Source organism: Balearica regulorum, chromosome 12 (assembly GCF_011004875.1).
Source record: "Balearica regulorum gibbericeps isolate bBalReg1 chromosome 12, bBalReg1.pri, whole genome shotgun sequence".
In the NCBI taxonomy this organism is placed as follows: Eukaryota; Metazoa; Chordata; class Aves; order Gruiformes; family Gruidae; genus Balearica; species Balearica regulorum.
Genome location: NC_046195.1, coordinates 23,560,473 through 23,574,209, shown reverse-complemented (window position 1 = coordinate 23,574,209; position 13,737 = coordinate 23,560,473). Strand labels below are relative to the sequence as shown.

Here is a 13,737-nt window from a genome sequence, read left to right as displayed (position 1 = left end):
GGCCCTGGCCCAGCCCCTCCGCAGGTACCTGCCGTACAGTAGGCAAATGTTTACCCTCATCCTGCCAAGCACTGGGCAAGCCCGAGTCCCGGCCCCGTGCCCAGGCTGTGCTGGGTCACTCCCTGACTGGGGAGACCCTGGGGCCCGGCTGCCTTGGGTGCTGCACCCAGCAAACCCATCTGCGCCCCAACCGCAGCCCACAAGGACCCAGCGCTGCCGGGGCAGGGGGTGCCAGGTGGGGCTGGGGCCTGGGGTGCTGGGCTGGGGGGCTGAGCAGGGGGCTCCTCCCAAGCAGGGACACCGTTCCTGGTGTGCCCGGATGCTCTGGGTGCTGCAAGGAGGGGGCACAGCCTGGCTTGGTTGCTGCTGGGCGATGGTTTGTCCCCTTTCCTGCCACCCCACCGGGATGAGCGTGCTGGCCAAGGCTGGCGTGAGGGAGGGGACCCCCAGCAGGACCCGGGGGGGCTCTGGGGTGTCGGGGCCGGGTGGGTGAGGGTGGTTCATCCCCAGCAGCGCGGCACCGCGGTCCCCAGGCCGTGTGCGGCTGCCCTTGGCGCGCATCCCCAACTGACGCCTCCCGGCCGGGGCGGTGAGGGTCCCCCAGCCCTGGGGGGTCCCGCTCTGCCCGGGGCTGGAGGCGCCTGCCCGCAGCAGAGACCCCTCGCCCCGTCCCTGCTCCGAGTGAGCGGGAGCCCGTGCTGGGGCCGGGACCCCCCGTGCCGGGCTGGGCTCAGCGCCCCGTGCCCCCCGCTGCCCCGGCCCCCGCCCCGGGCCATGCCCCGCCAGCCCCCGGGCCGGCCAGCAGCCCAGGGGTTAAGGGGGCGAGGAGGTTCAGGTTACTTCCCTCGGAGCTTTAGAGGAAACTTTCCTCCCGCTGCAGCCGAGCTAGTGGAGCTGAGACGCCCGAGAGCCGGGCGCAGGCAGGGCGCAGGCAGGGCGCAGGCAGGGCGCAGTCCTGGGTACCTCGATGGGGACGGGGCGGGCGGGGGTCCCGCTGCCTCTGGCTCCCCGCGGCTGAGCGCAGGAAGGTGAGTGGGGGGCCATGCCGCTGCCCGGACCCCCCGGGGGAGCGGAGCCCGAGCCCGGGGTCCTGGGGGTCCCCACCCTGGGGGGAGCGTTGGCTTGGGCCGAGCGGGGAAGGGGGATGTGTGGGTGCATGCAGGGGCCGGCATGGGGCTGTGGGGCTGTCGGCTTGCGTGTTCGGGGCTGCGGGGCTCGTGTGCATGGGGGTTACAGAGCCCATTTGGGGGGGGACAGACACTTTGGGGGGTCCATGGGGGTGCATGAAGTTATGGAGGGCTGTGGGCTGTGTGTCCATGTGAGGTTATGGGGCATGCAGGCTCAAGGGAGCTGTGTGTCCACGTGGGTGACACCCTGCATCTCTGCCCCGGGTGTCTGCGTGTGGGACGTGGGACACGCGTGTGCGCCGTCTGCAAGGGCTCCATGGAAGGTGGGCTTTGCGGTGGGGGGGTGCAGGAGCCTGCGCGCACCAGGGCTGGGGGGGGCAGGGGGCTGCGGGCGGCATGGGGCGGTGCAGGCAGCCTGGGGAGGGGGATCAGGGAGGGGTGCAGGGGCTGGCTGGTTGACGAGAGAGAAGTGCGTGAGGGGCCAGCACGGGGCTGAGCTGGGGTGTGCCTGCATGCCATGCCCGAGGGGGCCTGTGTGGGGAGGGCCAGTGCCAGGCAGGGTGCAGCGTGCCCATTGGTGTGGGACGGAGGGCGTGCGGGACGCCTGGCACCCTCCAGGCTGTGGCCCCGTCCCAGGGGATCCGTCCCAGCCGTGATTTGGCGCTCGCTGTTTCCCAAACCCTGTGCCTTTGGCCAGAGCAAGGGCAGGGACCAGGGCAGAGCGTGCCGGTGCTGCAGCCCCCTGCGCCCCAGTGGCTGGCCAGGCCATGGGGACCGCCGGGCTCCGCAGGGCAGGGGGTGCCCGAGGACGCTGCAGCATCCTGGGGCTGCTCAGCCAGGCAGAGTGACGCCAGCGGGTGCAGCTGGGCGCTGTCAGGGACAGGGCACAGTTCCCTGAGGACACCTCTTGCCTCTTGCTGGGCTTGCCCTGTGCCCCAGAGCCGTGGCTCCCAGCAGGACCTGCCCATGTCACCCCGCTGGAGAGACTGGATCTTGGGAAAAGGAGTTTCTTCCCAGGGCAAGATGCAGCACCTCCCTTCCCCACCCTGCCCTGCACAGGGACTTCGCTCCGTGGCTTTCTGCTGCGCAGGTCTGCTACCCAGCCTGGAAAAGCCTCTGGCAGAGCTCCCGGGGCAGACTCACATGGCCTGGGGGGCACAGGCTGCCCTACCCTGCCAGAGCAGAGCTCTCATGGAGAAGTGTGTGGCCCTGCCCTGCATGCCAGCGCCCTGAGCCCCAACGTGTTTGCTCGGCTCCAGCCAGGCCCCTGGCTGGGGGCTCTGTGCCGTGGGGCGCAGGCGAGGCTGTGCCCACGGGATCTGCTGTCTCCCAGCCGTGTGCCATGCCGGCTGGGACCCCCAACTTGCCTGGGCTGTGGCTGGCGGGAGGACCGAGCGCATCCGTGGCACGTGCAGGCTGCTGGGTGCCCCATGGCTAGCGGGCAGCAGGCACATGCCTGCTTGGGCTGGGTTCTCGGGGCCTGGAGTTTGACCTCCAGGTGAGAGCGGGGCGATGCAACCCTGGACTTTGAGAGGGCTGCGGGCAGGGCGGGCTCCTCCCCGGCATGGTCCTGGGCTTCACCTGTGCCGCTGTGGCTCCCCGGGGCTGCACCCCTCGCCCTTCCGCTTTTCCCCTGGTGCCTGGGCAGCTGGCAAGGAGTTCCCCCACCGGGGTGCAGGCGCTGGCCCCCACCCGCCGTGCCCTCAGCCCCAGCAGCAGGTCCGTTGCAGCAGAGGGGCGGCCGGGACCCCCCGGCAGCGGCGCAGAGCCTGTCACTCGAGGGTGCGCAGGGCGACACTGAGCCAGAGGCTGGGTTCAGGTGCTTGTGGCGAGGTGGGGAACGTGGCCGCTGGCTGTGACCCCCCCAACTCTGTCCCTCTGTTTGCAGGGCCGGGGAGGGATCCCAGGAGTCCTGGCCCACGGCCCGTGCCCACTCCCACACTTCCCATCCCTGCTGGTGCAATCCCGAGCTGCTGGTTTTACCCCCCCATTGCAGCGGCACCGGGTGTCAGTGCGCCTGCAAGGCCGGGAGGCAGGCGGGAGGAAAGCCCATCCCGGGGGCTGTCACCGCCCCGAGCCTCATGGTCGTTTAATACTTCACTCATTAACTTGGACTAATAAACCTCGTAGGAGCAAGAGGCTAAAAGCCGTGCCAGCTGGGCAGCGCCTCTTTCACGAGCAGCGGTCCTGCAGCCCCGCCATGGCGGCCGGCTTCTTCATCAGCAAGACCGTGGGCATTGTGGCCATCGTGCTGGGCGTGGGTGCCGTGGCCACCATCATCGCGCTTTCGGTGGTGTACGCCCAGGAGAAGAACAAGACAGATCCTGGCACTGCCGACCCCACCACCACCGCCGCCCCCCCCACCACCGCCGCCCCCAACAATCCCTGGAACCGATGGAGGCTGCCGACGACGCTGATGCCGGAGTCCTACGAGGTGACCCTGCAGCCCTTCCTGACGCCCGATGACAACGGCATGTACATCTTCAAGGGCAACAGCAGCGTGGTCTTCGTCTGCGTGGAAGCCACCAACCTCATCCTCATCCACAGCAACAAGCTGAACTACACCCTGCAGGGGTCCTTCCACACCTCGCTGCAGGCGGTGAACGGCTCCAGCGTGCCCCAAATCTCCAATACCTGGCTGGAGACCCCCACCCAGTACCTGGTGGTGCAGCTGGACGGCCAGCTGCAGCAGGGCCAGCGCTACCGGCTCGTCAGCAGCTTCGTGGGGGAGCTGGCCGACGACCTGGCTGGCTTCTACCGCAGCGAATACGTCGATGAGTTTGGCGACAAGTAGGTGGAGGGCAGGGGGCCAAGGGGGGGGTGCGGGGCTGGCCAGGGGGTGGCAAAGGGCACGGGCCGGGTTTGGAGCTCCTCTTCTGCTGGGATGGTGGGATAGGTATGGGGGACCCTCCGTGCCGCCCTGTGTCCGCATGCTGCCCCAGCGAGGAGGGGACCGGGGAGCGGGCAGGGCGTGGGGTGAGCGGAGGGACCGGGGGGCGCCGGCCCTGCAGAGGCCGCCGGGTGCTGACGGAGTTTCCCTGCAGGAAGGTGGTGGCCACCACGCAGATGCAGGCGACCGACGCACGGAAAGCCTTCCCCTGCTTCGATGAGCCGGCCATGAAAGCCAACTTCACGGTGACGCTGATCTACCCCCTCAACCACACCGCCATTTCCAACATGCCCGCCAAGAGTGAGTGGGGCGGGGGGACCCCCGGGGGGGGCTGGGGGCCTGGCAGGGCTGCGGGCTGACCCCCCTCCCTCCGCTCCCCGCAGATACCTGGCAGCAGGAGATCGATGGGAAGACCTGGAATGTCACCGAGTTCCAGACCACCCCCAAAATGTCCACCTACCTGCTGGCCTTCATCGTCAGCCAGTTCGACAACGTGCACAACACCTCGGAGGAAGTGCTGGTAGGCTGGGGGTGGGGGGGCACCCCTGAACCCCGGGGGTCTGAGCCCGGGCAGTGCCTTAACCCCGCGTCTCTCCCCTCCAGATCCGCATCTGGGGCCGCCCCAAAGCCATCTCCGAGGGCCAGGGCGACTATGCGCTCCAGGTGACCGGCCCCATCCTCAACTTCTTCGAGAGGCACTACAACACGCCGTACCCGCTGCCCAAGTCCGGTGGGTGCCACAGGGCGGCCGGGTCCCTAGGAGGAGCCGCCAGCTGCGGGGGGGGTGGGCAGTCCTGCGCCCCAGCAGCGGCATGCCAACGGGACCCCTTCGTCCCCCAGACCAGGTCGGCCTCCCCGACTTCAACGCGGGCGCAATGGAGAACTGGGGGCTGGTGACCTACCGGGAGAACTCGCTGCTCTTCGACAAAGCCTACTCCTCCATCGGCAACAAGGAGCGGGTGGTGACCGTCATCGCCCACGAGTTGGCCCACCAGGTACCGGCTGGGCCCCCCGCCCACCCCGCCAGCTGCCTGGGCCCGGCTGACGGGGTGCTGTGCCCCTCCACAGTGGTTCGGGAACCTGGTGACACTGCGGTGGTGGAACGACCTGTGGCTGAACGAGGGTTTCGCCTCCTACGTGGAGTACCTGGGCGCCGACTCGGCAGAGCCCTCCTGGAACATCGTGAGTGTTGGGGCCAGCGGGCAGGGGGTGCAGGCAGGGGGTGTGGGCAGGGGGTGCGGGCAGGGGTATGGGCAGGGGGTATGGGCAGGGGATGTGGGCAGGGGTGTGGGCAGGGGTGCAGGCAGGGGCTACGGGCAGGGGTACAGGCAGGGGGTATGGGCAGGGGTGTGGGCAGGGGTGTGGGCAGGGGGTGCAGGCACTGTCTCCACCCTGCACCCCTGGGGGCTGCCCCCGCTGCCAGGAGGGTGCAAGCAGGGCTGAGGCGGGTGCTGGCGCTCATCCCCGCAGAAAGACCTGATGGTGCTGAATGAGCTGTACACGGTGATGGCGACGGATGCCCTGACCACCTCCCACCCGCTTTCCTTCCGCGAGGATGAGATCAACACCCCGGCCCAGATCAGCGAGGTCTTTGACAGCATCGCCTACAGCAAGGTGGGCACGCGAGCCCTGTGCCCCAGGCGCGCAGAGACCGGGTGCAGGGGTCCCGGGGCGGTGGGGTGGGCTGTGGGGTGCCCTGCGCACCTGGGGTCTCTCACCCACTGTCTCCGCAGGGAGCGTCGGTGCTGCGGATGCTCTCCAACTTCCTCACCGAGAACGTGTTCAAGGATGGGCTGCAGGTGAGGCTCTGCCAGTGCCGGGGGGCACTGAGCCCGGGTGCGGGGTGGGTGGCCCACGGCAGGAGCCTCCCCGGGTGCTCTGCGGGTGTCCTGCACCTAGGACCTGCCGCTGCCCACCTGTCTCTCCTGGTGCTCTCCCACAGTCCTACCTCCACACCTTTGCCTACGGAAACACCGTCTACTTGGACCTCTGGTCTCATTTGCAAGAGGTACGAGGGGGCTGGTTGCTCCTGGATGCTCCCCCTGCCCCAGCCCCTGCCCCAGCTCTGGCAGGCTGCCGGTGGGACGGGGTCCCGGCCACACAGCTGCCACATGCTGTGTGAGAGGTGCAGTGCCGGCCGAGCCCCGCGCCCCTCCCGGACCCCCCGGCACTGGTGACCGGCGGCGCTGCCCTCCCTGCAGGCTGTTGGGAGGAACAATGTCCAGCTGCCCGACTCCATCAGCAACATCATGGACCGCTGGACGCTGCAGATGGGCTTCCCCGTGGTGACCGTCAACACCCTCACCGGCACCGTCAACCAGAGCCACTTCCTGCTGGACCCCACCTCCAAGGTGGAGAGACCCTCCACCTTCAAGTGAGTGGGGCGGGGGGCTGTCAGCGGCATGGGGGCCGGGGACCTGGGGGGCGAGGGATGGTCCCACTGCCTGCCTGTTCCCGGCACAGCTACACCTGGATCATCCCCATCACCTGGATGACAGACAAGAACTCTGCGGAGTCGTACTGGCTGACCAAAGTCTCAGGTACGGCGCACCCTGCCCGGGCTGGGAGCGGGGGTCTCGCTGCCACCTCCTCTGCCCTGGCAGAGATCGAGGTCCCCCAGGGGGGCACTGGTGGTGGGGGCTAGGCCTGCAGACCTTCCTCTCCCCCTCCCAGAAACCAACAACCAGTTCAAGGTGAACGGCCCCAGCTGGCTCCTGCTGAACCTGAACGTCAGCGGGTACTTCCGCGTCAACTACAACCAGGAGAACTGGGAGCAGCTCCTCAGCCAGCTCTCCAACAACCACGAGGTACGTGGGGCTGGCCAGGGCCGGGGTGCGTGACCCCACCCCACGTACCCCCACACCCCATGCACCCCACTCAGGGCTGCCCTGAGACACCAACTCTGCCCCCTCCCAGGTCATCCCTGTGATCAACCGTGCCCAGATCATCGATGACGCCTTTAACCTGGCCAGGTGAGCCCAGGGCGCCTGCCGGCGCGAGGGGGGCCGGTGGGGTGGGTGCCCTGGGAGCGGGCAGTGCAGGGCCGGGGAGCTGACGCCCCCTCACCCCTCGCAGGGCCAAGTATGTCAACGTGACCTTGGCCTTGAGCACCACGCGGTTCCTGAGCAATGAGACGGCGTACATGCCCTGGGAGGCGGCGCTCAACAACCTCAATTACTTCCAGCTGATGTTTGACCGCAGCGAGGTCTTCGGGGTGATGACGGTGAGTGGTGCCACTGCCGCCCAGGCCTGGCCCCACAGTGGGTCCCGCCGCTCGGCAGAGCCCCGTGCTGGGGGAAGGGGGGCGAGGGGCTGAGTCTGCACCCAGAGCTGGGCAGGGGACTGCTGCCAGTGCCGCCGGGCACTGACCGTCCTCCCGCCCCCCAGAAATACATAAAGAAACAGGTGCTGCCCCTCTTCCACTACTACAAGAACATCACCAATGACTGGGCCACCATCCCTGAGGGCCTGATGGACCAGTGAGTGCCGCAGCCCCGGTGCCGGGCTGGACCCCCAGGGTCTCCCCGACCGCAGCGGGATGGTCACCCCAGTGTGTGCCGGGGAGAGGCCATAGCCCCACTTGCGGACTGGCACCGGCCGGTTGGTGCCCGGCTGCTGTGTGCTGGTCCCCAGCCCTGTGCGGCCCCTCTCTCCCCAGGTACAATGAGATCAATGCCATCAACACAGCCTGCTCCTACGGCATCGCCGAGTGCCAGGACCTGTCCAACACCTACTTCCGCCAGTGGCAGCTAAATGTCACCAACAACCCGTGAGTCCCCAGGGTGCCCCGGCGGGTGGCCGGGCTGGGCACGACAAGGGGCTCCCGGCTGAGACGGCTCTTCTCTCCTGCAGGATCCCCCCGAACCTGCGCTCCTCCATCTACTGCAGCATAGTGGCCACGGGCGGAGAGGAGGCCTGGGACTTCATCTGGGAGAGGTTCAAAGAGGCCACCATCGTGTCCGAGGCTGACAAGCTCCGCACAGCCCTCTCCTGCAGCACCCATGCCTGGATCCTCAACCGGTGGGTGCAGGGTCCCAGGCGAGCACCGTGGCTCTGCCCCTGCCGGCCCCTCACCCAGCGGTGTCCCCCCCAGGTACCTGCAGTACACCCTTGACCCCAACAAGATCCGGAAGCAGGATGCTACCGCCACCATCAACAGCATCGCCAGCAACGTGGTGGGGCAGCCCTTGGCCTGGGACTTCATCCGCGGCAACTGGAGGATGCTCTTCAGCCAGTGAGCACCGTGCGGGGGGGCTGCGGGGGCCGGCTGGGGCAGGCAGCATCCCCTGTCTGCCTGTGCCCCCCCAAGGCGGGTGGCACTGTCCCTTCCCCCTGGCTGTGCGGGGTCAGAGAAGCCTCGTCCCCAGGTGCTGCTCTGCCCGGGACCCCCAGCTCAGCCGTCCCTCTGCTCTCCCAGGTACGGGGGCGGTTCCTTCTCCTTCTCCCGGCTGATTTTAGCGGTGACCCAGCGGTTTTCCACAGAGTTTGAGCTGCAGCAGGTGAGGCTGGACCCTGTCAGGGTCCGTGGGACTGGGCACCAGGGACCCCAGCCCCGGCAGGAGCAGGGCACGGCTCTGTGCTGCCAGCCTTTGCCAGCAGCCCTTGGGAGGGGGGGGTCATGCCCCTGCCCCTGCTCCTCGTCTGCACAAGGGTCCGGGCAGCTTCTGTCCCCGTCCCAGGCTGCTGGGGTGCTGCCGGGGGCTGCCGGGGTGCTGCCATGTGCTGCCGGGGTGCTGCTGGGGGCTGCCGGGGTGCTGTCGGGGTGCCCCATGCCTGCTCCAGCCCCTCTTCTCCCCACAGCTGGAGCAGTTCAAGGAGGACAACCAGGACATCGGCTTCGGGTCGGGGACGCGGGCGCTGGAGCAGGCGCTGGAGAGGACGCGCACCAACATCAACTGGGTGAAGGAGAACCAGAACACAGTGCTCTCCTGGTTCCAGGCCGAGACCAAATCCAGCTAACCGTGCAGCCCCGGCTGCCACGCGCTCTCATCCTGATGTGGCCATGACGCCGGCTGGTGCGGGTCAGGCTGGTGGGGGCCGAGCCCGAAGCTCCTGCAGCCCACCACCCCGCGGCCGGGCCGGACCCTCACGCGCTCCCCAGCTCTGGTCACTCCATCCCCCCCAGCCCTAAACGCTCCCTCCCGCAGCCCCCACCCCGGGCCAGCCCGGCCGGGTCCTTCGCTGCTCGTGAGGGGCGGGGGCCGCTGCCCGTGGCAGGGCCTGGTGCCTGTATGATGGGCAGCAAGGTGGGCCGGGGGGGGGCTTTGTGCTGGTGGGGGAGCCCCGCTGCCCTCGGCTGCCCCGGGCGGCACTGGGCTCTGCAGGCTGGTGCAATAAATGTAAATAAATTCTTGCACATCAGCTTTCAGTAGCGACCCCGGATACTGGGGGGCACGGGGCGGCCCTGCGAGGCGGCCTGGGGGGCTGCGGGCAGGAAGTGCCTGGGACCCTGCGGTGGGCAGGGGGCGGGGGCCGGGGGCGCAGAACCCCCGGGGCCGTTAGGAGCCTGGTGCTAAGTGGCTCTGGGGGCTTTGCCGACGCCAGTCCCCCGGCCCCTCCGTCTGACGGCTGCGTGCGAGCCCTCCTGCTGGGCCCTGGCCCCACACCCTGCGCTGTGGCCACCGTGGCCACTGCTTCCAGGCCCGGGATCCCTCCGCAGGGTCCCCCTCCGGGGCTGGCGCTGCGGGGTCTGGGCAGGAGGCAGCCATGGCTTCCCTGAGCTGCCCTGGAGGGGGGGCGTTGGCAGGTGGCCCCTCGGGGACTGTCCCCCCCGGACTGCTCAGGTCCCCGAAGGGACGGAGCCGGACGATTTGAGCACAGGGATGGGTCGGGACTTGACAGGCGGGTGGGAGCTGCCCTTCCAGCAGGCAGTGGGCCTGGGGAAGCCCCCCGGGTGGTGGGTCTCTCCGTCACCCCAGCTCTGGGGACGTCTCCGAGCTGCGGGGTGGGCTGGGAGGGGGCACCGAGCCCCCGGCCCAGAGGCAGAGCCTCACTGTTTGTGGGGGGGTGCCAGCCTCTGGGGTGCCCCGGGCCAGGGGTGCAACGAACGGGGTCTCACAGTAACGAGTCGGGGTGCAGCGGTGCATGGCAGCTTTAATGAGGAACCCTTCCGCGGTGTCCATCCCGCACGGCTCTGTGGCATGGCCACACTGCCTTCCCCCGCGCTGCGTCTCCGGCCAAGGGTGCAGGATCAGCTCCACCACCCCCAGTGCCATGCTGGGGTGCAGCTGGGCAGGACGGGGGCTGGACAGGGGGCCGGAGAGACAAGCCTGTCCGGGGCTGGTGGCCTGCCGAGCTGTGCAGAAAGCGCTGAGTCAGGTGAACGGCCGTGGGGCGGTACTGCGCCCCCCATCCCGCACCCTGTGCCCCCCATCCCGCACCCCGTGCCCCCCCACCCAGGCTGGCTCTCCACCTCACCCCGTGTCCCCCGGCCCATGCGGACACCCTGGGCACAGCACGCGGGTGGCTTTGCTGGTGCAGCCGTGCCCACGCCCTGCGAGGACCATCCACCCCTGCGGGGCTGGGGAGGGGGCCATGCGTACCTGGTGGTGCACAGGCAGCCAGGAGCCGTGCGCGAGGGTCCCGGGGGTCCCTGTGTCCATCAGTCCTGTCCCGGGAGGCTGGGTGGGGGCTGAAGGCTCCAAGCAGCAGGAGGAAGCCGTCCCGGTGCCCGTGGCTGTGGCACATCCCTGGGGGGTCTCCAGCGGGGTCACTGCTGCGAGGCTGTATGGCGGTGACAACCAGGACCCCGAGACGGATCCAGGGGTCCTGTGCAGCTCTGGGGGGGTCCCCGCAGCGGGGCCATAGCGGGGTGACCCCCAGGCCCCTGTCCCCGTTCCAGCAACCCCGTGCAGCTCCGGGGGGGTCCCCGCCACGGGAGGTGACCCCCAGCCCACGGGGCCAGGGGGCGAAGCATCCCGCAGGGTCGGCGGGCGCAGGCGGGGCTCCGGGGGCTGGCAGCACCCCAGGCCCTGGGGGCAGAGGGGGCAGTGCCGGGGGGCTGCCCCCCGCCGCCGGGCCAGCGCCTCCTCGCTGAGCCCCAGCAGGGCCGAGAGGTGGGCGATGTAGCGGATGGCGAGGCGCAGGGTCTCGATCTTGGTCAGGCTCTGCCCCGCGGGTGCCAGCGCGGGCGGCAGGTAGTGCCGCAGCCGCAGCAGAGCCTGCGCCAGCCGCCGCATCCGCAGCTTCTCCCGCTCGCTGGCGCTCTGCCGCGGGCCCCCTGGGCCCCCGCACCGCCCCGGCTCCCCCCTACTGCCCTGCTGCCCCCCGGACCCTGGCCGCCGGCCCCGTGGGGGACACGGGGATGTTCTGAGGGGCTTTGCAGAAGGGGTTGGGGAGACGGCATCACCGAGGGCCCCGGCCCGGTCCTGGAGCAGAGCACGACCCGCCGGGGGCTGGAGGACCTGGGGCAGGAGCAGGGCTGGGGGTCCGGCCATGGCTGGGGTCGGCTCTGTCGCCCACGTCTGGGGGTGCCTGGGCAGCCCCGGCTTTATGCGGGGCCGGGGTGCGAGGTGACACCTTTGTGACCGCCCGGAGGTGTCAAAACCTACAGAGCCGGGCTGGGGCTGGCCAGGAGCCTGGGAATGCCGGGCCCATTTGCAGAGGTGTCAGTTCTGACTCCTCTGGCCCTTAATTGGCGCTGCCCGGGGCTGGGAAGTGTGCAGGGACCAATTCACACGGCCATGAGAGATGCTAACGTGCCGACCAGCCCTGCCAGAGCCCGCACCATCCCGCATGGTGGCTCTGCCGGGCCGGCTGCGCTGCGGGGGGGCAGTGGGGACTTGACCTTCCCGTGCCGGGACCCTGAGCGGCCAACCCGACACCCAACGGTGTCCCCACACCTCCCCTGCCCTCTGCACAGCTCCCAGCCCAAGGGCCGGGGGTCCTGGGTGTGCTCCCAGCGCCAACCCACCGCCCTGAGGGGCAGGGGGATGCGGCGGCCAGGCTGGTGCACTTTGGGGGATCTGGTTTGCTCCCTTCCTGGGCGAAGTCCCTTCACCCGGCCGTGCTGCCTCCGTCTCCCTGACCCCATGGGATGCAGCCCTGGCTCTCTGAGCTCCTGCCGTGCTCTGGAGAAGCTGGAGGCACAGCCTGCGTGTTTGTGGGGAACCCACTGGGCTGTGCCCCTCTGCACGGACCTGAGGCCCCCTGTGCTGCTTGTCCAGCTGCTGCAGACCCCAGACCTGGGGTCGGGGCCCGGAGGCAGCGGGCAGCACCGTGCTGGGGTGCTAAGGAGAGGCTCCAGGGCAGGGGATGCTGCCTGCACACACAGGCTGGGGGGATGCAGCAGAAGCCGGGAGGAGGCAGCTGCTCGCCCAGCTCTGGGGTGGGCAGTGCTCCCAGCTGCAGAGGGCTGTTTGCTGGGATGCTTTTGTGGTGCTCTGCCCCAGGGCTGGGCACAGGCTCTGGGCACCATCCCTGCCAGACATCCCCGTCCCGGCTGGAGGTACAAGAGTGCACATCCGGGAGCCCTGCGGATGTCTGACCCGCGGGAGGTGCCGCAGCAGGGACGGTGGGTCCGAGGTGGGCAGCAAGGTGTCCTGGGGAGGGCCCCAGCAGTGCCCTGGGGGACCCCCTCAGTGGGAGGGCTGGCTGCTCCTGGGGGCAGGGCTCCGAGCCAGGCACCGACTGCCTCGGGAGGGCTTTGGCCAGCTTTGAACAGAGGCACCGTCAGGAGGCCCTGCAGCTCTCCCAGTGCCCTCACCATGTCCACCCCATGGCCCTGTGCCCACCCTCCATCAACGCAGACAGGAGGGATGTGGGGGGACTCCATCTCCCCCAAGGAGCGAGGGGGTGCGGGCTGTCCCCGGTGGGGCTCTGACCCCACGACCAGTGCTGTCACAGCCCAGCCGCGCTCCAGCACTTGTCTAAACACAGAGGGAGGTGGGAAGCGGCTGCCCAGCAGGGCCGCTGAACTCATTACCCAGGAGCTCATCAGCTAATGAGACCCAGGAGGGGGCCTGGGAAAGGGGGGGGAGCGGGGCCAGGGCAGCACCAAGGGGTGCGTGGGGAAGGGGCTGTGCCCCAGACTGTGCTATCGGGTGCACAGCATCCCACAGAGCACCCTGCTGCACTCCCAGGACCAGACTGCCACCGGACCCTCAGTGCAGCCCCCAGCCGCGGAGATGGGCCCTGGGACGGTGTCAGACGTCTGTGCACTTGGAGATGTACTGCGAGTCCGGGTTGGCACCAGCGCCATCAGACCTCGGGTGAGGCAGCGGCATGGCACTTCCTCCAGTGAGAGGGCAGAGGAGATTAACAGCAATTAATTCTGGTGCTTTTGTGCCATGTCTACAATGTCTGTAGGAGATAACGCCAGTTTTGATATCAGTATCCCCATGGTGCCTGGCAGGCGGTGTGGGTACCGAGAGCAGGGCTTGGCCGGGGGCTGGGCTGCAGGCGTGACACCTCCGGATGCACGTGGCTCTGAGCAGCACCGGGGCTGGGTGCCGTGGCATGCTTGGTGGCAGGGGAGCACCTGGTCCCCATGGACCCTGCACCGCTGGATGCCCAGGGCCCTGTGACACCCGCACAACGGGGCTTTGAAACGCCGGCGATGCCCCTGCCCAGGGTCCCCGCAGGGCTGAGCAGCACGCCCAGCTCCGGTGAGCGCGGTGAGGATGGCAGGCGCGCTCAGCCAGTGGTGAGCGATAAGCAGGATTTATCTCGTCACCTCTGTGTCACGGTACTGCCAAGGAAAACTGAGCAAGCTGCATGTGA

General features: G+C 69.2%; 2 protein-coding genes across 3 annotated transcripts; one reads left to right on the top strand and one right to left on the bottom strand.

Annotated features, from left to right (window-relative positions):
* Nucleotides 1-133: 133 nt before the first annotated feature.
* ANPEP (alanyl aminopeptidase, membrane) lies at nt 134-9,373 on the top strand. 2 transcript variants are annotated; one of them, XM_075764444.1, is made up of 21 exons: nt 134-235; nt 3,258-3,917; nt 4,172-4,317; nt 4,401-4,537; nt 4,621-4,747; nt 4,858-5,012; nt 5,086-5,199; nt 5,488-5,631; nt 5,751-5,816; nt 5,960-6,025; nt 6,219-6,391; nt 6,481-6,557; nt 6,691-6,824; nt 6,934-6,989; nt 7,093-7,240; nt 7,405-7,496; nt 7,676-7,786; nt 7,870-8,037; nt 8,111-8,251; nt 8,435-8,516; nt 8,818-9,373. In XM_075764444.1, the coding sequence occupies exons 2-21, from the start codon at nt 3,328-3,330 to the stop codon at nt 8,974-8,976; spliced, it is 2,886 nt and encodes a 961-aa protein (XP_075620559.1). In that variant the 5' UTR covers nt 134-235; nt 3,258-3,327; the 3' UTR covers nt 8,977-9,373. The 2 variants fall into 2 exon arrangements, with proteins under 2 accessions (XP_075620559.1, XP_075620558.1); XM_075764443.1 differs by lacking the exon at nt 134-235 and adding an exon at nt 844-1,028.
* A 736-nt stretch (nt 9,374-10,109) lies between these two features.
* Nucleotides 10,110-11,453, bottom strand: LOC142603554 (uncharacterized). Its single transcript, XM_075764876.1, has 2 exons — nt 10,560-11,453; nt 10,110-10,312 (listed from the first exon to the last, which is right to left on the bottom strand). The coding sequence occupies exons 1-2, from the start codon at nt 11,451-11,453 to the stop codon at nt 10,208-10,210; spliced, it is 999 nt and encodes a 332-aa protein (XP_075620991.1). The 3' UTR covers nt 10,110-10,207.
* Nucleotides 11,454-13,737: the final 2,284 nt, after the last annotated feature.

Bases quoted from the DNA above. Each gene is read 5' to 3' on its own strand.
- ANPEP (XM_075764444.1), top strand. From the start codon at position 3,328: ATGGCGGCCGGCTTCTTCATCAGCAAGACCGTGGGCATTGTGGCCATC. The intron at 5,200-5,487 runs GTGAGTGTTGGG...TCATCCCCGCAG, and splicing joins CAGAGCCCTCCTGGAACATC to AAAGACCTGATGGTGCTGAA. The intron at 6,825-6,933 runs GTACGTGGGGCT...GCCCCCTCCCAG, and splicing joins AGCTCTCCAACAACCACGAG to GTCATCCCTGTGATCAACCG.
- LOC142603554 (XM_075764876.1), bottom strand. From the start codon at position 11,453: ATGGCCGGACCCCCAGCCCTGCTCCTGCCCCAGGTCCTCCAGCCCCCG. The intron at 10,313-10,559 runs GTACGCATGGCC...CTTTCTGCACAG, and splicing joins GGCTGCCTGTGCACCACCAG to CTCGGCAGGCCACCAGCCCC.